Source organism: Sceloporus undulatus, chromosome 8 (genome assembly GCF_019175285.1).
Source record: "Sceloporus undulatus isolate JIND9_A2432 ecotype Alabama chromosome 8, SceUnd_v1.1, whole genome shotgun sequence".
In the NCBI taxonomy this organism is placed as follows: domain Eukaryota; kingdom Metazoa; phylum Chordata; class Lepidosauria; order Squamata; family Phrynosomatidae; genus Sceloporus; species Sceloporus undulatus.
The window spans coordinates 4,073,502-4,095,646 of NC_056529.1; the positions used below are offsets into that span (position 1 = coordinate 4,073,502).

The following is a 22,145-nucleotide window of genomic DNA, read 5'->3' on the forward strand; positions in this document are numbered from 1 at the left end:
CCATGTTGTGTGTCTTCAAGTTGTTTCCTACTTACGGTGACCCTAAGATGAATCTATCATGGGGTTTTCTTGGCAAGACTTGTTCATAGAGGGTATGCCACCTGTAATAATAATAATAATCATTATAATAATAATGACAACAACCCAATGCTCAGACTACTACATCACCCTGACTCACATGGTCAAACATAGCATAAGGTTGATTTAAACCATTAAAACACGTAAAAGGTTGCCGAAAGGATGCCAACTCCAAACACAAGGCTGCAAGAGTAAAATAGTTGCATCTAGAAAGTCTCAGCGCAGGGGGTTGTTCTTTTCCATCCTGGCCTCCCTCCTTCCTCCTTGCGAAGTTGGGTTCTTAGCCAATTTTCCAGCTAGGTTGACCGAGGATCGGCAAGGTCAAGGGACCTGACAAAAGTTGCCCAGCGAGTCACTGACTTGGCCAGGATTACCGCAGAGGTTAAACAGCTTAAAGGGAGGCGAAAGATATCTGATGAAATAATCTTGAATCAGCTTGACATCTTGCATACCAAACTTTGCCTCGGTGCAATTATAACTTAAAATGGGGGCCGGGGGAAGCTCTTCCTTTGGGAGCCAAGCAGAAAGGCTTGGCTTAGGTTTCAGTCTGATGGTGCAAAGGCTCTGTGGTTGAAAAGTTTGCTCATGGTTGGAAATGTTGTGTGTCTTCTTCATTTAATGTTGCCTCCAGCCACTCATTTGGATCAACTCCAGTCACTGAGAATATATACAGCCCAAGAGAACTAACATTTCCTTGTAAGGCCACTTGTTAGGAAAGCTAATGTAGGACGGACGGCCCTCCTTATCCACGGATATTTTTTATCCACGGACTCAAGCATCCATTGCTTGAAAATATATTTTAAAAATATAAATTCCAAATAGCAAATCTGGATTTTTGCTATTTTATATAAGGGACACTTTTTGCTATGCCGTTGTATCTAATAGCTTGTTTTCTGCTGCTCCAGAGAACAGGACCCAGAGCAATGGATGCAAGCTACAGACAAAGATATTCCACCTAAACATTAGGAAGAATGTCCTGACAGTAAGGGCTGTTTGACAGTGGAATACACTCCCTGCGCGAATGTAATGGAGTCTCCTCCTTTGGAAGTCTTTATACAAAGGCTGGATGGCCATCTGTCAGGGATGCTTTGATTGAGAGTTCCTGCATGGCAGAATGGGATTGGACTGGATGGCCCTTGTGGTCTCTTCCAACTCTCCGATTCTATGGTCACCCGACTTGATGCCAGTTTCATTTCAGTGGGTGCTGAAAGTGTTCCAAGTCTCTCCAAGTCCCAGATAATGGGGCCAATGCATCTTCTCCCTGTGATGCTAATAGAAGATTAGGGACCATTCTTGGAGAGCCTTTGAAAACCAGAACCGAATGGCATCAAAGAGCCCCAGTTGCGTCTGGAGACTTTCTCATTGGCTGCGCCTTTCTTTCACAGCCCAATGGCTAATTCCTAAATCGCCCGAGCCAATTACGGCCGCATTCTTTGGCGGGCAGCTCAATGATGGCGGAGGCGGCAAAGGGCAGGCTGGATGGCTAGGAACACCTTCGGCTGCAAAGATATAATTGGGATGACAGACACAATTAGCCATTCATAATTCCTTATAGCAGCTGATTAAAGTCTCTTTATCCTGCTTACTGAGATCAAAAGGTCACATGGCTGGGAAATAAAAAATGAATTAAGACGGTTGAGCTGTTCCCTTGAGATATCCTTTAATAGAAGAAGATGGCTTTCCTTTGCAAAATTCAAGCCTGGGTTTTTTTTTCTTTTCATTTCCATAATTAATCTGGAGTAACATCCAGTACCTGGTTCTGCAATCCCAGGAGTGGCCCAGATTATGTTAAGGGAGATTTGTAAGCCGCCTTCGGAAGAAGGCAGGATATTAATATTAACAACAACAACAATAATAGACGACATGGTGTAGTGGTTTTGTGCGTTTTTGTGTCATTTAGTTTAAATGTCTTACAAAATTGTTACTCGAGACACCAAGGCTATGTCCCCAAGATTGTTTTTTGCATGGTCAGCTCTTTAAACCTCTCAAATAGGCAATGGTTATGAGAAGAAAGAGATTTTACTTGCTCCAGCCTCCAAATTCCAACATCCCCAGGAACGGACTCTAGTTCCAGGCCTCCCCAAGAGTTCATAAGATCCTCGGGTTGGAAGAAATTTGAGGATTCATTCAGCCTTTAATTCCTTGGGAATGTCTGCCTTACTAATAGTTCTGCCAGGAGGCTGATAGACTCATGCAAGGAGTGATGTTCCGGATGGCATGGCATGGCTCTTTAAACACGGCACCATCCTTCGCTCCCAGCAGCTTTTAAATAATTGGGCACCCTCTGCACGAATGTGCCACTTTGCAATCCATATCTGTTCCCAAGGCATAATTGAAGAGTTTAAAAAATTTAAGATCTGATTTAAAATTTAAAGATTCGCCTTCTCCCATGATAGTGTAACTGTGAGAAGAGGTGTGAAGGTTGCAGCTTCAGCAGTGTGTGATTTGCAGCTGCAACAGTCCTTTGACAGAAGATATTTGCAGGATGGTTTTGCTTACTCAGGCTGCATCCATATTGCAGAAATGATCCGGTTTGACACCGCTTTAACTGCCATGGCTCAATCCTATGGAATTCTTGGAATTGTAGTTTGTTGTGGCACCGGATAAGTCTGACTACCAAAATGGGAATAAAAAGAAAAGAGGAGATTAGTGATGCCATGGTCTGAGTCTTGGACTAAGACACTGGAAGACCAGAGTTTGAAACCCCTTCAGCCATGGAAACCTATTGGGTGATCTTTGGCAAGTGACACTTTCTCAGCCTCAGGGGAAGGCAAAGACAACCCCCCTTTGAACAAATTTGGCCCCAAAAAACCCAGAACAGGTTCACATTAGGGTCGACATAAGTCAAAAATGACTTGAAGGCAACAAAAACCAGAGGAAGTAAAAGCCCTCCCTGGATGCATTTTCAGTGAAGCCTTCATGTGCCACCGAGAAGGTGCAAAATGTCTTTGGTTTACTTCACATGTGCACTTAGTGATAGATAAAAGGTTTGTTGATGCTGGGGGTGTCTCTGAGGATTTAAAATGGGGACTTAACAAAGATGGGAGGCTGCGATGCTGCAAACCTCTGAGGATTTAAAATGGGGACTTAACAAAGATGGGAGGCTGTGATGCTGCAAACCTCTCCTCCATCCTCTGCTGACTTCTAGTTTGCTCATATTGGATTCTGTTTGCAAACATCTTCCTGCAGAATCTGGAGTCCTCTTGCCACTTTTCTCAGGGCCCAATTTTAGCCTCTTCGGCTGAACCTGCTAATTGAATTAAGCCGCTATAAGAAGGGAAAGTGCTTGGAGCACAGTCTGTCTTGCTCCCTATATGAGCATGAAAAAGAACCTTTGCATTCCTTTATCTCTGCAACAAACACAAGCTGTCCATTTGCTTCTTTAGTTCCCCCCATTCTCTCAAGCTTGTAACTGGTGAAACGCAAATCTTAAGTGCCCCTTTCCCTTATTCTTGCAATCCTTTCCAAATAGAGGGAACAAAATTTGACTTTAGCTTGACTGCAAAGCAATGGGGCTGGGGTGACCCTTACAAGGGTCAAGGGAAGAATCCCTTCACCGTTTGAAGTCGGCTTAGATCTGCTCAGTCTTAAAGACAGGGTTAAAAAAAATTGCAAAAATTCCCCGTCTCTCTTTCTCTTTTCAGACATGGAGGAGTTGGCTAGGGAAAGCATCAGCTTGCTAGCCAAACCAGAAAGCCCCCAACTCTCCTCCGCGGGGGCTGTTTTTATCATGCTGAAATCTGCCCTCGGGGCTGGCCTTCTCAATTTCCCCTGGGCTTTCAATAAGGCTGGAGGAGTCACTTTGGCTGTTCTGGTGGAGCTGGTAAGTGCAAAGGAAAACCCAGTTGGATTTCCTGGGATGGCATGGACTGTTTTTTTATACTAAGGTTGGCCCTCCGCATTTGCTGCTTTGACTCTTGCAGGTTTGATTATTAGCAGTTTTGATTAATATGTTCTCCCTAGGAATCTCTAGGTCCTCCAGCGCAACTCTGCCAGAGGCTGACCATAAGAGTTGCGCTGGAGGACCTAGAGACTTTTAGAGAAAACCCTTCTCTACATTTGCAGTTTTGACTTTTGCAGATTTGATTGCCGCATGTACTCGACTATAAGTCGACCTCATGTATAAGTCGAGGGCAAGTTTTGGGGCCAAAATGATGGATTTTGATATGACCCGTGGATAAGTCGAGGGTAAAATTTAGGAGCGTGTAACAAAGAATGTAAAGGACGATGCAAAGGAAAATGATGCCAAAGAACATATAAAATTCTGTCAGGCATAACTGTTTTTGCTCATCCTAAAGGCTGGATGGATGAGAGAGTAGAGGGGATCCATGGTTCTTTTTGGTGCTCCCAGGATAGGTATTTTTAAAAATATTTTCAAGCTGTGGATGGTTGAATCCGTGGATAAGGAGGGCCGACTGTATTTGGTTTTCTTTGTTTGCAGGGCTCTTTAATATTCCTGATCAGTGGCTTGGTCATCTTGGGCTATGCTGCTTCCATCAGCACCCAGACAACGTACCAAGGAGTGGTAAGGGAGATCTGTGGCGCAGCTGTGGGGAAGCTTTGCGAAATCTGCTTCATCTTGAACCTCTTCATGATTTCGGTGGCCTTTCTCAGAGTCGTGGGGGACCAGCTAGAAAAGCGTGAGTCCATGGAAGTAAAAATCCCTGCAGTAGTCTGCCGGTTGCTAAGTATTCATTCTAGAGAAGTGTAGTCCATTCTGTTCTCATGGATCATTTAAAAAAGTAACAATGGTAATAGTAAAAACAGAACAAGATTTAATCAAAGTTAAATACAGTGGGATCTCGGTATGCGCTGCGCTTTCGTTCCAGAATCCCCGATGGATACCAAAATCCATGGATGCTCAAGTCCCATTTGATACAACAGCATAGTGAAATAGTGTCCCTTATAAACAATAGCAAAATCAAGATTTGCTTTTTAGAATTTATATGTGTTTGGAATATTTTTAATGGATGGTTGAATCTATGTATAAAGAATTCATGGATATGGAGGACAGATTGAAGGATTGCACAAATGTTCTTATGTTCTTATGAGTGTCGTATTTTGTTCTTATTTTGCCTTTGGTTTGTTAACTGCAATAAAGGCAATCGATTGATTGACTGATTGAAATTAATACCCTCCTTATGCACCTTGCCATTCCAGTATGTGATTCTTTCTACCCCAATGAAACCTTGAGCGGAGGAACTTTCCGGCAACATTGGTTCACGGACCATCGCTTCACCTTGTCTGTCCTCTGCATCCTGGTTATCTTTCCCCTCTCCATCCCCAAAGAAATCGGGTTCCAGAAGTACACAAGGTAAGAGTCCAGTAGTTTCTATTAATGCCCTTTCTGACACTGGGTCTGTGTTTATCGATGCAGGATTCGCAGAGAAAATGCTCAGTGTTATTGCTGAGAAGCTAACCATGAAACCCGAAATTTGGAATCTCCTCAAAACCTCAAAATCATGCAATTGTTTTGCAACTTTTTGTGGCAAAAACCCTACATTTTGCACTGCTCCCAAAAAGAGCTTTGTAGGAGATTCCAAAATTTTGTGTTCCTAAAATTGTCACGAAGTGTCAGGTAGAGGCGAAGGCTTTCATGGTTGGCATCCTTAGTTTTTTGTGGGTTTTTCGGGCTGTGTGGCCATATTCTAGAAGAGCTTATTCCGGATGTTTCACCTGCATCTGTGGCTGGCATTTTCAGAAATTTAACAGACATCTCCACTTAGGAGTCATAGTAAACACCCCCAAATCTAACACTTTCCTCCAAACCTGTGCCAACGTCTTGCAGTTGTTTTGCAACAGCCCCCGCTTTGTGCAACACTTTCAAAACTGAGTAAAAGGTGTCTCAAAACAGGTTTCCTACTACTCCCCAAATCCAACCTTGTCCACATCACGCCAGGGTCTGCCAATCACATACTGAATACCCTAAAATGAACCACGACACAACAAACAATGTTCAGACTGAGCTGGGATGCATTAGCCATTTCTGTGCCTTGAAACAGAATGGGATGCAATTTTGAATGCTGCGGGGTCGGGCTTGGTTTTTAGTGTTTTTGTTGCCTAATCCTTCACCTTGTGTGCATTTTCAGTATCCTGGGCACCTTGGCAGCTTGCTATCTGACGCTGGTCATTGTTGTAAAATACTACCTCCGCATGGATCACGTTGCTTTGCACGAACATCACCATTCCCCTGGGTACGTGTTATCATGGGCACTCTTTAGTAGATGGCAGGTTTCTTTAAGATTGATCTCCTCTGAGCTGGACAACTGCCCAACTTTCACAGTACTGTGTTTTAATTCCAAACCTTGCAGGGTCTCCTCTTGGGCCTCCATGTTCAGCGTTATTCCAACAATCTGTTTTGGATTTCAGGTAACAGATTTAATCCCCCCTCCCTTTGTGTTTATGTATATGTAGGTTTGATCCAAATCTTGGGTTTTTCTTTTCTTTCTTTCCCTGAGCTATGTTTTCATGGTCTTGAAATGCAAGGGGAATGCTGCCTTGAGTCCCTGTACTGTGAATGCCGCCCTGAGTCTCTGTACAGGGATATTGATATTAATATTAATATTAATTTGTAATTATTTATTCTATTGGATTAATCCTTCCTGGAAGGAGCCAAGGGTCAGTGGAGCACTTTCCTCGATAGAATGGTTTACATAAGAGACAAAATGGGGACTTTTTCTTTTCTTTTTCATTTGGCACATTTACCCCTTAATGGGCATGTAAATCTTTGGTTATTTAGTTCTTACATCTATGAACAAAACTGTTCAAATTTATTATCTCCAATGGGTAAGATGAGTAGAGCATTAATATATGTTTCATTTTTAAAAAACATTTTGGAACTTTCTTGCAAAAATTCTGTTTTGTGGACATATTTTGTGCAAAACGCAATGGTTTGGGGGCAGAACCTGATTTTGTGCAAAGAGGTGCAAAAGCAAAGAAGCAAAAGGGCTAGGTTTTTTTTTTTTTTTTATGCAAGGGGGAAAAATTATTCTTAAAGATAAGAAAATCTGCAAATCTTGTATACATCCTTATCCCAGAGTCATGACAATTTTGGATGCTGGAATTCTGGATAAGGGAGACTCAATCTGTATTATGAAATCTCTTAATGGTCCCCATGAATTTTCACTGGAGAAATGGGCACAGGCTGAGAGGCTGACTTGTGGAGCAAACTGTTCTATTGGATTGCTCCAATAATTGATCGACCAGATAATTTTATATTTGATTACATGTATTAGTTGCTTTTATAGTATGTTATTTTACCTGCTTAATTTGTTTATTATTACTGTGTAATAATAATAATAATAGAGCAGGGAGGTCGGCAACAGTGGGACTCCAGAAAAGGGTGGGCATGGATGCCACACTTCCCCAGCTGTGCCCTCAAAACCCGCTCTGTGTTTCAGTGCCACGAAGCATGCATTGCCATCTACAGCAGCATGAGCAACAAGAAGCTCTCACACTGGGTTGTGGTCTCTGTGATGTCCATGCTCTTCTGTTTTCTTATTTATTCTCTGACAGGTAAGGTTCTTCCAGCTTTGCCCAGTGCCACAGGTCTGAAAAGTAGACCTCAGTTCCATGCAAATGGAATTTCTAATTTGCAAATCCTAAAACAGAGTTCCCAAGGCTTAAAGAATAGGGGCTTTCCATTTTGCACCATATTCTCCTTCCAATCCTATGCTTAGATAAGATGACCCCCTGATGGGTCAGTCAGCGCTTAAAAATGGTACAGCACCCTCGTAAAAGTCCTTTCCTCAAATACCTTGTATGTGAATTTGCGGGCCGTGCCAGGCCAGACATTTTAATAAACCAATACTGTGCCATAGGTAGGGTTGTCAGGTCAGGGTTAAAACCCCTTGTGATGCCATGGAGAACCAGCCCTTGGTGATGTTGCAAGGGTGATGTCATGAAACAGCCACAGAACATCCTATCCATTCCTGACCCTGAGATCTCTTAACCCGAACCACAGGGAATCCTATTCAACACACTTCATTGTGTGTGCATATGTGAGTGCTTTTTGTGCTGCGCTGGGGAAACATGGGCCATGACAGTAGATAACCCAAGTGCTATGAAACAGCTGACTTCCTTGCTTCTTAGCTGAACACCTGCGCTGCACATTGCCAGATTTCTTATCAAACTTAAGAGGTAGGATTATCTCTCTCCTCCCTAGGACTGTATGGCTACTTGACCTTTGATGCTGATGTGGCGCCAGACATCCTCATGTCCTACCCAGGAAATGATGTGGTGGTCATCATCGCCCGGCTCTTGTTCGGCATCTCCATCATCACCATCTACCCCATTGTCCTTCTCTTGGGAAGGTAAGGATCACAAGTGCTACTTTCTCTGTGCTTTGACCTGAGGAAGTACTGAGGCCAGAATCCCCTGGAAGTCTCATGCACATGTAAGTTCCTTTTCTCCTTCCTTCGACCCTATGACTTCAGCTAAAAGTAGTGTTTTTCTATTTTGCAATTGCAATGTGCTAGGTCCGTCCTCCAGGATGTCTGCCTGAGTTCCAAGCATAGCTATCTGCTGGTGGTGGACCCTTATGAGAAATGGATGCGAATCATGCTCACAACTGCATGGGTCGTGGTCACCCTAGTCATTGCCCTGTGCGTTCCAGACATCAGCAAGGTGATCAGTGTCATTGGAGGCATCAGTGCTTTCTTCATCTTCATTTTTCCAGGTATACACCTACATCCTCTATATTTTTGTGCCCTTACATAGGATACCATGCCATCCGAATGTCCGAACTGTCCAACTACTCCTTTGTCATCCCACTTTCTCAGCTGCTTTTAAAATGTCCCAGTTTCTTTCTCCTCCTCCCACTTTCCCCCTCTTTGGCTTATGTCAAAGGCTGCAAACTGATTTCAAAGTGCAAAAATGGTTTGGACTGAGTTAACAGGGAGAAGAAGATGTAGGCTCAAGGAAAAACAAACTGCTGCAGCCTTTCTTCCTTATTCACAATCTTTACTATCTTGACCACATTCTTTTCTCCTTTGTTTGTAACCGTTGCTATCTTGGCCATATTCTGATGTTGCTTGGCCACACAGGTCCTGGTTCCCAGCTGCAAAATATTGGAGAGTATCCTTTGCTTCTATTCCCCAAGCAGTTTAACTTGAATTTCTGCATGGGATTCGTCCCATGTGATAAACTCCATAGGCTGCATCTACACTGCAGAATTAATGGAATTAATGCCATGGCTCCATAGTATGGTATCCTAGGACTTGTAGTTTCTTGTGGCACCAGAGCATTCTAACAGGAAGGCTAAATATCTCACATAACTACACAACCCAGAATTCCATAGCATGGAGCCATGACAGTTAAAGCAGTGTCAAGCTGCATTAATTCTGCAGTGTAGATGCAGCCATAATCTCTCAGGGCATCCAGATTATTAGCAGAAACCTCAGGCGTGCTGTGATAGAAATTGCATGCTCCATGGATCTACATGTGCTATCAGTGGAAGTGTGATAAGGTCTGAATTTTGGAATATATGGGGAGAGGGACTGGCTGCTACTTTTGAAAAACAGCTCAGTTGCTGAACCCAATTCTGAGTCACGCTGAGAAGAGGTTACCCATCAGGAACAGGCTTGAAATAACTCTGTCAGCCCTGACAATTGACTTGACAATAAATGACATGTTCCACCATTGCCTCCCTGGATAGCAACATGACATAGTTAGTCTATTTGGAGAGGAACACCTGGCAGCTGAACATGTTGTGACTAAATGGAAACAGCAGTGTATTTTAAAATTAATATCTTGCACTCCTTTACGATGTTACCCCAGTATTAAGCGTACTGAGCAATTTCTGTTCAACTTGTAGGGCTGTGTTTGGTGTGTGCGATGGAGACAGAACCAGTCAAGCCAAGGACCAAGTATGTGTATATCTCCCCTGCCTCTTATACTTGCCATGTGGTTGTGAAGGAAAAGCTGATGGTCTAGTGTTGTGGTTTGCAACCATAGATGATCTTCATCCTTGGGTCCTTCACCATGCTTCCTCTAGTTTTTGGAAACTCAACTCCAAAAGCACCTGAGGATCCATGTTTGGAGGGACACCTTGGGTCCCCAGATGTTGCCAGATATCTATGCCTAGAAGTCTCAGCCAGCATTGCTAGCGATTGGGGGTTATGGAAGCTTAGTCTATTTCTGGTCCCAAGCATTTTGGGTAAGAAAGACTCAACCTGTGTTTGCATTCTCATGATAACTTTGCTTGGCCCTTTTATTTTTGGATGTCTTAACTTCATTTCCAAGTGAGCAACTGAAGTTGAAATAGTCATTCAGTGTGACTGTTGCAATGCAAGAATTTTGGAGATGGCAGGAACATTTCATCTGGGAGGTCAAGATTCTTATTTTGGGGGCAGCACCTTCCTTGGTGAAGCTGTGCATCTAGGAATTGAGTCATTTTTCCATAGTGACATTAAATTCTCTAGTATGAAGGAAAAAAGATTCAATGTGGGACCAGTCTTTCATTCCAAAAACAGAATCCCACACTGTAATCTCTTGGGGTGAAGGTAGAAAGTAGTATCGAGTGCTTTTCATTTATGCTCCCACTTGTACCCTTTTTATTTCTCTCACATAAAAGAGTAGTTTAGTACTACCTGGTCCCTCTTTTTTCTTTTTCTTTTCAAGACCTGCAAAAGGAGCAGGAAAGGGCAGCCCAGATTATCAATAAATTGAAACAATTTCCCTAGGAGCCTTTTGGGTCTTTCTAGGTGAGATGACTAATTAGTGGCATGCTATTAAAACCATGCTTCTTAATGCTTGAACTTAGGGATCATCCCATGAAATCGATTCTGCAGTTGAATTAGGATGAAGGAAAGGCAAGGCAGTTTGATAGAGTAGAATATATCAGAATTTTGCTGCCACATAGTGTGTCAATGATGATTTTCCATCTGCGTGGCAGCTAATGCGCTACACGTCATCCCGAATGATCTAGACATTTGAATGTCATACAACCTGCCTGTTGAAATTTCTAGTACTGGTTGAATCTCTTGCATCCAAAATGCTTGGGGCCAGAAGTGTTTGGGAGGTATATTGGAGCTGGGACCCTAGTCTAAGCATAAAATTTGGTTAGACCTTGTACACATAGGCTGAAAATAATTTCATACGTAATGTTTTAAATAATTTTGTGCACAAAACAAAGTGTGCGCTGAACCATCAGAGGGTCACTGTGTCAGCCATTCATATGGAGTATTTTGGATTTCAGAATTTGGGGTAAGGGATATTCAACTTGTATTTAGTAACTACATAGCAACGTGTGTTTTCCTAAGTATTCAGATCAGTGCGTGCAGCTTGCTCTTTCTTGTGCGTTTCCCTTTTTCTCTTCCTTGCAGGTCTTGTCTGATTTTCTGGGGGATCCTCACAGTTCTCTGCGGCGCTTTCATCTTTGGCCAAAGCACTACACTCGCCATCATGGAACTGTTGTACAAACTTTAGTCTCTAGGTGGCGACAATGGCAAAGGCTGGCGATGGGACAAACACAAAGAGAGACTGACTCTGCTTTCTTGTTCCATTGGACATCCTGGGTAGCCTTTGTGGTTGATACGGACAGGTACTTCTTTTATCACCTGGGTGTAACTGAAATAAAGCCCACGTTTAAGTATTTGAGTTGGATATGCCTTTCCATTCATTGTATGTGATGGGGGTTTTCTTCAAAAATTCCCGTGGGCTGTTTGACAGGTAACATTTCACTTGGCGAATGGTTACGCGCTGCAATGACGATCCTCACGGCTGTTTTTAGTCCTAATCGGAGAAGACTGTGGTTGCTTGATGGACTCCCACCTTACATGTCAGTAGGAGGACAGACGGAAGAGAGACCAGGCTTCTCATTGAAAGCAGTTTTGGCTGCTGCTCCTTGTCATCTCGCTTTTCCTGGCATACTTTATTTTTGAAAGGGACTTTGAGTTTATGTAATTGCGTATCTCTGTGCATTTGTATACTCCTGCGTTAAATGAGGCCTTGGAATTGATCATCTGTGGTTCTGACCAAGATGGCTTTGCTTTCTGAGTGAATAGTTGATTAAGCAATCTCTGATAATGAAGTTGGAAGTTCTTGTTCTGTATCATTGGCTGCCAGTTCAGACCATGGTTCCTGACAAGCTTTTGGTCCTGGTATTTAAGGTCCTGTGCCTTAACCTTCCCCAGCATCTGGCAGCTTGGCTAGCATGGTATATACTGTTTAGGAATTTAAGATTTAAAGGCAAAGGAGTATTACAGGTAAGGCTCTATCAAAGCTGCAAGCCTTTCAGGGTCTGACTGCATTTCAGGAAGAGGCTTCTTTTGCATCTCCAGCTGGAGGAGGATATCATCCGCGTTCATAAAGGGTTGAAGACCCTTCCTCTTCAATTCACTGGATTGAATTGCTGAGCATGCCTAAGGTGGCCAAGATGGATAGTGACTGATGAGGATTTTGTTTTTGGTATATTAGTATATTATTTTAGTATTTTAACATTTTGTAGGGTTGTGTTTTTTGTTATATGTGTCTGATGTTCTGTCCTTTGGTGAAAAGGGTGTTATAAATAAATATCATCACAATTGCTAACTTTCTGAGTGTATGCTCTAATTTGCAGGAGTCCCCCAGTTTTTCACCCCAAAAGCACTGTGGACCACCACACTACCAAAATTGACACCAGACGCAGCTCATGGAAACTGTGCCTTTTTAATAGAGACTTAGGAAGCTGGGTATGTTTAGCCTGGAGAAGAGAAGGCTAAGAGGTGATATTATAGTCTTGTTTAAATATTTGAAGGGATGTCATATTGACAATGGAGCAAGCTTGTTTTCTGCTGCTCCAGAGAATAGGACACAGAGCAATGGATGCAAGATACAGGAAAAGAGATTCCACCTAAACGTTAGGAGGAACTTCCTTACAGTGAGAGCTGTTTGATAGTAGAAGACGTTCTCTCAGAGTTTGGTGGAGTCTCCTTCTTTGGAGATCTTTAAACAGAGGCTGGATGGCCATCTGTTCAGGGTGCTTTGATTGTGAGTTCCTGCATGGCAGAATGGGGTTGAACTGGATGGCCCTTAGGGTCTCTTCCAACTCTGCGATTGTATGGGCACTATCCTGAAGAAGTGGCAGAACGTCTTTTTCCTCTCCACCGTCTTCCTCCCTGATGAGTCATTCCCTCTGGATGGAGGAGGATGGTGGTCCCAGTGACACAACAGTGTTAGTGGCCCAGTTGGAAACTGGTGAGTCCGTTGGCGAGCCACATGGGGCTGGGGTTGGCTGCTCTGGGGGTTTCCCTTGCTCTGCTTTAACCTGGCACCTCTCTCTTCTTCCTCCTCAGGAATCATCTACTTGATCGCTCACTTCTTCCAGTTCGGACCTCGTATGACATTTTAAAAATCCATGGAAAAGAGGACACAGGCTGAAAAAGCAGGATGTCAGGTAACCCCTATCTTATACAGTACATGCCCCAGGCTCCATCCTTAGGTACCAGGTACCAAAACTGATGGGAAAAGTTAGCAATACTCATGGCTAGATTAAAATTTTAAAAAATCTTGTTTGCATGAGGCTTTCCCATTTTTTTTTCCAGTCCCAAGACTAAGTGCAAAAGGGAGGGAAGAGATGCTGACATTTTGGCTACGAAAGGACAATGCTTACAGCTTGAACTTTGGCAACAGAAGGTATGACAGTGACCTGCCTTGACGACTGGCTCTATGATAAGGTGAGTATTTCTAATTTATTGGAAATTAAAGCATCCATGTGATAACAATTAAACTGTTCCAGCAGAGGTAGGGCAGAAGTTTTCCGCTCATTTTTAGATCATGCAGATTGTGGCACTTCGGCTTGCATCTGCATTGTTTTTGCACAGAGGTTGTATCTGCACTGCAGGATTAATGCAGTTGGACATCGCTAATGCTATGGATTTGTCATTTTGTGAGCTATTTAGCCTTCCCTTTCGGGTGCCGCAACAAACTGCAAATCCCAGGATTCCATAGGATGGAGGCATGACAGTTAAAGAGGTATCAAACTGCATTAACTCTGTAGTGTAGCTGCAGTCTGTGGTCACCTCTTGCTTCTTCTTTTCCTTGCTGGCAAACTGCAGCAGACGCTCCTAGCTTTTGTGTTAGTTTTCATTAAGAACTTTTTGTCTTTTTCATCGCACTACAGTGTTGCTTTGCCACACATGTCCTGGTTTCCATCTGTGACATGTTGAAAGATATGGAATCCTGATCAAAATGGGAGAGAAAGTGCCATCCTCTAAGCAGCTGTCCTACCTTGCAAGCTTGTTTGCAAAGCTCAGCCAGCTAACACAGCTTTTAATGCACTCTAAAGCACAATATACATTTTAAACACAGGCCTTACCTGTGAATGGGTTGCGTCTTGTTGATCGGAAGCAAAGCCAAGCCCTTGGCAGAAAGTCCAGTTTTATCTTTTAAATTTTATTTGTTTGTTTTTCCTGGGCTTAAGTCATCATTATACAACAGCGCATGTATATATATATACACATATATATCTTTTAAAATTGCTTAGAGTTGGCTAATACTGACATCCCGCAGTGTGCTACGCCAGAGAGCTACATAGTCGTATTTCTAAAACAGTACATGGAAACTATCAAAGGTTACAGTTCAAAAGTGAAGATAAAGCAAGCTTGCTCCTCAGAGAACAAGGTGGTTTGTCTTATTGTCATTATTATTATTATTATTATTATTATTATTATTAAATTGGAAACCTTGCCCGCTTCAGTCCTTGTTAGAAACTATTTTATTTTATTTTAAAAAAAGGAAAGGAAATGCTCATAACTTGGTAAAATAACTTGGTGCTATTTTCGACAGCAAGGGGGGAAAAGGCTTCTCTAAAGACACCGATATAAAAAATTCATGCACGGGCATTAAAGTGAAGGAAGCAGAGAGGAACCGAAAGGTTTGGTAGGAATGGGTGCGTATGTGGAAATAACGTGGAAAGGCAGCAGAGAAAAGGGATGCCTTTAGGGCAGGATTTTTGGGACAGCTATCCAGGAGCACCTCTGAAGGTAACAGCAAGGCTAGCATTATTACAACTGGAAGGAAGCAAAATGATCGACGTTACCATTTACAGAGGTAGCCTGCTGCATCTACACTGTAGAAATCATGCCGCTTGACACCGCTTTAACTGCCAGGGCTCCATGCTATGAAATCCTGGGATTTGTAGTTTGGTGAAGCACCAGCACTCTTTGGCAAAGAAGGCTCACAACTTTGTCAAACAATAAATCCCAGGGTTCCATAGGAATGAGCTACAGCACTTGAAGTGGTGTGACATCGAAGGCTTTCGTGGCCAGCATCCATAGTTTTTTGTGGGTTTTTCGCCTATGTGGCCATGTTCTAGAAGAGTTTATTCCTGATGTTTTGCCTGCATCTATGGCTGGCTTCTTCAGAGAATGCAGAATGGTGTCGAGCTGCATGATTCCTATGGTGTTGATGCATCCAAACTTAAAAGATGGCCTTATTGTGCTACTGGAACAAAGTTGTGGTTGTTTTCTGTGCTGCCGATGCAAAATGATTTTGAGAGTCCTATGGGATCATGGGTGTGGCAATGTGCTTTTGGATATGGGTGTTGTGTGTGCACTAAGACCATCTGACAAAGCACCCCCAAAGCCCCGCTTTGCCTGCAAATCCTAAAAAACGTTGTTTGCCTGGTTTGCAACTGCTTCCAAGTGCGTATGGGATTTTTCCACAGATGTAGACAAGCACTTTGTATCCTGAGAAACACTAGGTTCTGGAATTTGAGGTTTGTGTTAGACAATTTCAGGAGGAGCGTCGGAGTGATATTCTCCCCCTGAGCTCCTTCACATCTCCTCTTCCTAGAACAGTCAACTTCTGGGTTGTGTAAGTATGCAGGGAGTTGTAAAGTTGTCCCTTTCATAACTTAACTTTGCCAATGCTTCTTGAACAGCCATGACTTAATCTCATAGTAGATGATGTGCTTAGTACATATTTGGAAGAAGTCTCCCCCTAGAGGTGAAAGGTGTCTGTTTGTCCTAACACAGTGCTTTCCTTACCTGCGTATCTTGGCATTTTAGTGTGCTTCGTTCTGTGAGTGTTTTAGTGTGCAAGTAAGATTGCTGAGGCATGTATCTCTGAGATAAATCCCATTGTAGGAAGAGAAAGGAGCCAACCGCAGGGAATAGGTATGCCCCTTAATATCTAGTTTGACCCTGAGACAGCAAATGTACCTAGCGGAGAGAAAAGTACCTCTAAATTGGAGGAGAAGGAAGGTGTTACCACTCCTTCCTCATACTATCACCTCCTCATATGGCCAGCTGTGGTCAGAAGACAGGGTTCTGTTGTTCTCTTTTCTGTTGCTTGTTTAACATTATTCTCTTTTGCCGCATACACCTGCACCATGGGAAAGTCAGCCCTTCAGCAAATGGTAGAAATGAAATCAATTACTGATCTGAGGACCTATTTGCTGTGACTACAAGGGAAGCAAAGTCCTAGAGGTGAGGCTGCACATTTCTCCAGTTTTGTTGAGCTCAGCTCTAGGCAAAAGGAAAGGGCCCGGGTTCAAATCCCTTGCCCAGCCAGTAGACCGTCAGTTTGCTACAAGTGTCGTCGTTGCACCTTGAGGAGTTTGGCTGACATCTAACCTGAGGATACTGTGCCAAGTGTGTGTCTGTGTGCATGCGTGTAGGGACCTTCTTCAATTCCAGTTCCTTGTAATAGGGTACCTGGATGAAAACACAGGCTCTTTAGGAATGGGATCACCAATATCAACCCAGGGCGACTGTTCGGTTTATTAAGAAATCGGCAGCCATGGTATGCTACTGTTTGGTGTGTTTGATGTTGCATACCTGCGCTTGAGACTGGACCTGATCCAAACCCCAGAGGACTTCCTTGGGTTGGTTTTGAATTTTGGTTATTTTCCATCACATCAACTAGTAAACAACTAAGAACATTTCTGGATAGAAACGGTATCGGGGAAGGTGGGGATGGGAAGACAGCAACGGTAACAAAGTTGTTAGAAAAGACAGGAGTTTTGTTCTCTGCAAAAGAGTGGAAAGAATGAAGGAGCATGGAGGGAGAGAGGCCATCCTTTCTCTCAATGCTCTGCCGTCTTCTGGTCAGTCTCGGTTCAGGGTGCACCAGGCCGCTGCCGAGAAAAGAGAACATGTTGGTTTTTCCAAGATACCAAGGGCCCACTGTATTCTTTTTTTGAATGACGAGTACAATATTTAAGACAAAGTGTTGTTAAATTTACTGTATATACTCATGTATAAGTCTAGAAATTTAGGTTAAAAAATTGATCCAAAAACATGGGTCGACTTATCTATGGGTCAATATGAGTACTGTACTTTAACTCTTATTTTTTTTAAACAGAACCATCAGCTGGTGAAAGGCGAGAATATAATCTGCATTGGAAGCACTGACATTTGTCTCATTCATCCAGCCTTTAGTGTGAGCACAGTTATGTCTGCTGGAATTCTGTAAGTTCTTTGGCATTGTTTTCCTTTGCTCCATTCTTTACAATCATTTGTTAGATGCCCCTAAATTTTACCCTCGATTTATCCAGGGGTCATATCAAAATCCATAATTTTGGTCCCAAAAACTGCTCTCAACTTATACATCAGGTCGATTTATAGTCGCATTTATATGGTAATCTTCATACATTATTTTAAAAAGTTTACTACTATGTAAAGGGCTGGTCTTGAGTTGCCTGCCTTTGCTCCCAACTAAGGCTAAATATTGCTTCTCTGCAAATGTTCAGAATCATGGGAAATGGGAGACCTTGGAATCCTGAAGGCACTGGCATTGAACCAAAGGCTTTTCTTTGTCCTTACGACTAGTAAGCTGTGCTTGTCTTGGCTATATGAGTGTACAAATATTGCACTGCTCTACCTCCTTTCTCAATCCATGCATCGCCCTTGTGATACGGATCCATACCTGGCACGGACACACTGGAAACGGCTTCCGGCTGAGTCAGAGTATCCACTTTGACATGTTGGAAGCTTTTACAGGCAGGACTCTGCAGGTGCCTGGAACAGGGGAGGAAAAGGAAGAAAAGTGAAATCCCAAAATGTCATAGCTTTGCACCATGGCAGTCAAAGTACAAAGCAGCAGCAGCAACATAGGTCCGCACCAGGGACATTTGCTGTCAGAGCTAGTCAACAAGCATGAGCAATGCCTAACTAAACCACACATAATTTCAAACTGGCAAGCTAATTGCTCATACGTCACAAGCTCAATACAGTGTTGGTTCTCTCATTTCCCATACCAATCCCTTATAATAACTACCTCCTTGCAACTATTGCTTCGCTGCCTATCCTCCATCACAGTATCTTGGCATAACAACTCCATACTCTGGCCTTCTCATTGCAGGCAAGATGCAAAATGGAGCTCCTGACTGGGTCCATTTGTGCGCCTATCTTCCTCCCATCCTGTGGCTCTTTCCCATGTTTGCTTAGCTCCGCTGATCCACCCTTATTGGACAGCTGCCCTTAGTGCCTATGAAGTTTTTTGGTACAACTATGCCTGCCAAGCTGGGCACAGAGGCCCCTATGTATGCCCAGGTGTGAGATAGTGCTGAACTCCTGGGCACCAGGCCAACGACAACACAACAGATGGCACTTAGAGGAGGCGTTGTGTGCGTTCAGATGGCTTTGCAGAGGATGGAAGGAGAGCTTGAGTCAGATGAGGGCTTTAAAAAACCCTGACATTGGCACAGATGTAGGAGTGAAGGCAGATATATAAATACATATATTGATATACATATATTTAAAAATGAATTGGCTGCAACGCAAGCCCAGCTCCCTCCTGATTCCACCGTTCGAACGACAGCCCTATAGATGTGTGTTCTCCTCCAGCTGTCTGTCTTGACAACCGAAAATCAAGTTTCTGCCAGGTTTAATGCAGGTATGTGTAATATTACACACATGCACATGCAATGCATGCTACCCAGCAAATGTCTTTATACAATGAACAATTCATTTGGTGAAAAGGATGCATTTGGGTCAGAAGTTGTTGTATTGTAATGATATACAGAGCTAGATACCATGAGTAGATATAAGTTGGAAGTCTTGTTTAAAAATGTGTTTAATGCTCTGTTTGTTTAGTATAGGCTTTACTGTGGTTTTCCCCCTGTTCTGTTGGTCAGATACTTTTAATTTGGATCAATTGCCATGATCGTAACTCCATCCTCCCCAAACTTACTTTACTGCCGATCAGCTGAATGGTGAGAAGGTTGGGTTGGGCTGGTTACTTGGGCACAAAACGCACTGCAGAAGTAATCCAGTTTGAGACCACATGTGCTAGGGAATTCTGGGAACTGTAGCTTTATGAGACATTTAGGCTTCTCCATCAGAGAGCTTTGGTGCCACAACAAATTACAGTTCCCAGGATTCCCTAGCACAGAGCCAGCACAGTGCAAGCGGTTTCAAACTGGATTATTTCTGCAGTGTGTTTTGGACCTTGGTTAAGTATACTTCAGCAAAGCAGAAGATACAGAAAAGTGTCCCTATGATGTTGCGCAAATGAAATGTTTGCAAAAAAACAAGATCCTAAGATGTGAAAAAATGGAGAAATATGTAGAAGAATCCTTGGAATCTTGCCTAAAAGGTAGAAGACATGTAATAATTGGAATGTAATAATGGAAGGTAAACTTTCCAGCAACTGAGCTTGCCGATACGAATTGGGGCAAACACCCCTTTTGTTTGCTTCTTGCCTTACCTTTTCCAATCTGCCTCAGTCTCCCAAAACTCATAGACAATGAAAGTGACACCGTCGGGGAGCCTCACGGCAGTTACGCTACAAGAGAGGAAAGAAATGGGGACAGTAGTCAGAGACAAGAACGTCACATGAAAAATGGCGAGCATCACCCATGGTCCAGTCCTCTGCCCTCCTGTATCTCTCATTACGCTCTATCAGAAGATGTTCATCGCACTCTGTCTTTATGTAGAATTCAAGATATAGCCGTGTTAGTCTGTAGAATCAGTACATAGAGAGATCTTGTAGCTCCTTTGAGACTAAATGAAACAAAGACGTTGGCAGCATGACTACTGATGGCATATGTACCAATGGCATATATATGTCTGTAACTGGCTTCCACTCCACCAAACGCATCTGAGAAAGTAGACTGATGTGAAGTCGAAGGCTTTCATGGCCGGCATCCATAGTTTTTTGTGGGTTTTTTGGGCCATGTGGCCATGTTCTAAAAGAGTTTATTCCTGACATTTCGCCAGCACCTGTGGCTGGCATCTCCAGAGAATGCTGGCATGGAAGAGAGGTGTGTGTGTGTGTGTGTGTGTGTGTGTGTGTATACATACTCCTCCCTATCCAAGGTCTCACACTATATATATACCCAACTCTCTTCCATGCCAGCATTCTCTGAAGATGCCAGCCACAGATGCTGGCGAAACGTCAGGAATAAACTCTCCTAGAACATGGCCAAATAGCCTGAAAAACTCACAAAAAAGCATTTTTTCAGATCTGTTCATCATCGGTCTTAGGAAACCTATGCCAACAGGTCTATCCCTGCCCCAGCGCATCTCATTTCCCTGCAAACATGCGGCTGTTGTACTTACTGGAAGCAGTCCTGTTCTCCCGCCACGGTCTTCAGGTACTGTTTAAGGGATCCGCAGAACTCCCCCAAATGTTTCTGAGAGACGGTCATCTCATTTCGTACCAAATGAAGATACTGGGGGCAGAAACACAATGGAAGAGCTGCTTAATATAGCTTAATATATTGAGCCTGAATCAGGGACTTCCTGGTCTGAATTTGTTGAATTGTTTAATTAAAACTGTTTAATTGCTTTTTAAAAATGTATATGTTATTATAATTATTACATTTATTTGCTTTACATAGCGCTTCACAAAGGAGAGTAAACAACAGTCCAAAATAATAATAATAATAATAATAATAATAATAATAATAATTTTTATTTATATCCTGCTTCTCCAAAAGGATTGAGGCGGGTAAAACCTCCTCTGAAGAAACGTGTCAAGAAAACCTCCTTAGGGTTGCCATACGTCTACCTTTGAATATCAAAGAGCGATGGAGAGGAACAGATAAGCCCTTCTTCAAAGCTCAACATTTATGCTACAAAGCTACATTTCTACATCTTCCTTCTGGAGGGAAATGAATCTCAAGTCTCCCCTTGCAAAATCCACTCTGGGAAGGGAAGGGAAACATTTTTGTCAAGGGAAGGCAAGTTATTTTAAGGTTCCCTTTTCATCCTCCAGTTGCTTTTTAATCACAAGCGACTGGTTTTGATTAGAAAATCAATTCCCCCCATTAACCTTGCTCCCATCTGGAAGCAAACAGCAACACTGGCCATCAATGCGGCTTGAAAATGCACCAGTTATTAATACGATGCATTAGTTAAGACTGGATAAAAATGGAGAAACTCCCTCCCCCCCAAAAAAAGAAATGAACAATTGAAAAAGCAGATTTGTTTTTGCACTCCTTTCCTCTTATCTTTGGAAGTTACTTTTCCAAACGTTCAAATGCAATGAGTTGCAATTATGATTCTTAGTGTTATAGGCTGGTATTCTGTATAGCAGTTATAGAAATGCTTAGGATCTTAGGGTTACTATTTCAAGCCACACAAAACTTTTCTAGGCATTTGTAGGTCCTCCGACATGAGTCTGTGATCAATCTCTGGCAGATGTTGACCATAGAGTTCCACTGGAGGATCTGGAGATTCCCAAAGAGGTGTTCCCTTAGGTAAAAAGAATAGTGGGTTTATTTTATTTGCATTTCCCCCCCCCCCCCCCACATTCACGGGGATCCTTCACCCCTAACCCTAGTGAATATGGAGGAATAACACTATTATTATTAATTAATTATTATTATTATCCCAAGATGTGACGCACCACATGGAAAAGTGCCTTACTTACACTAGCATAACAGAGCATTATGTGCCTGTTTAAGCCACCTAGAAGAATACATGGTGACATTTTTGGGGAAATGGGAGTGTTTGGGGGTTAATGCAGCTTTTTATTGCTGATTTGCCTCCTTTCTTTATGGGCATGAGGAAACGCCAGGTTGGCCATATGGCTAAGGTGGCATTTCAAGTTGATAGAAGGGACGGCACGCAACGGACAACCTGGGAACCCACTGGAGAGGGAGGCTCATTAAGCTTCCCTCTTGCCTTATGCAGACG

General features: G+C 42.9%; 2 protein-coding genes across 2 annotated transcripts in view; one reads left to right on the top strand and one right to left on the bottom strand.

Annotated features, from left to right (window-relative positions):
- The window catches only part of SLC38A8 (solute carrier family 38 member 8), a 17,945-nt gene extending 5,174 nt beyond the window's left edge, over positions 1–12,771 (top strand). Inside the window, exons 2-11 of the mRNA XM_042438525.1 lie at positions 3,723–3,901; positions 4,520–4,718; positions 5,239–5,392; positions 6,168–6,272; positions 6,390–6,447; positions 7,479–7,593; positions 8,243–8,390; positions 8,556–8,755; positions 9,893–9,944; positions 11,403–12,771. Of these exons, the coding sequence (XP_042294459.1) occupies positions 3,723–3,901; positions 4,520–4,718; positions 5,239–5,392; positions 6,168–6,272; positions 6,390–6,447; positions 7,479–7,593; positions 8,243–8,390; positions 8,556–8,755; positions 9,893–9,944; positions 11,403–11,505 (1,313 nt within the window). The 3' untranslated portion in view covers positions 11,506–12,771. The remainder of the gene's footprint in view (positions 1–3,722; positions 3,902–4,519; positions 4,719–5,238; positions 5,393–6,167; positions 6,273–6,389; positions 6,448–7,478; positions 7,594–8,242; positions 8,391–8,555; positions 8,756–9,892; positions 9,945–11,402) is intronic.
- Positions 12,772–16,686: 3,915 nt separating this feature from the next.
- NECAB2 (N-terminal EF-hand calcium binding protein 2) overlaps positions 16,687–22,145 on the bottom strand; it is an 84,420-nt gene continuing 78,961 nt past the window's right edge. Inside the window, exons 10-13 of the mRNA XM_042438526.1 lie at positions 20,565–20,677; positions 19,711–19,788; positions 17,929–18,020; positions 16,687–17,137 (exon numbers count right to left, since the gene is read on the bottom strand). Of these exons, the coding sequence (XP_042294460.1) occupies positions 17,109–17,137; positions 17,929–18,020; positions 19,711–19,788; positions 20,565–20,677 (312 nt within the window). The 3' untranslated portion in view covers positions 16,687–17,108. The remainder of the gene's footprint in view (positions 17,138–17,928; positions 18,021–19,710; positions 19,789–20,564; positions 20,678–22,145) is intronic.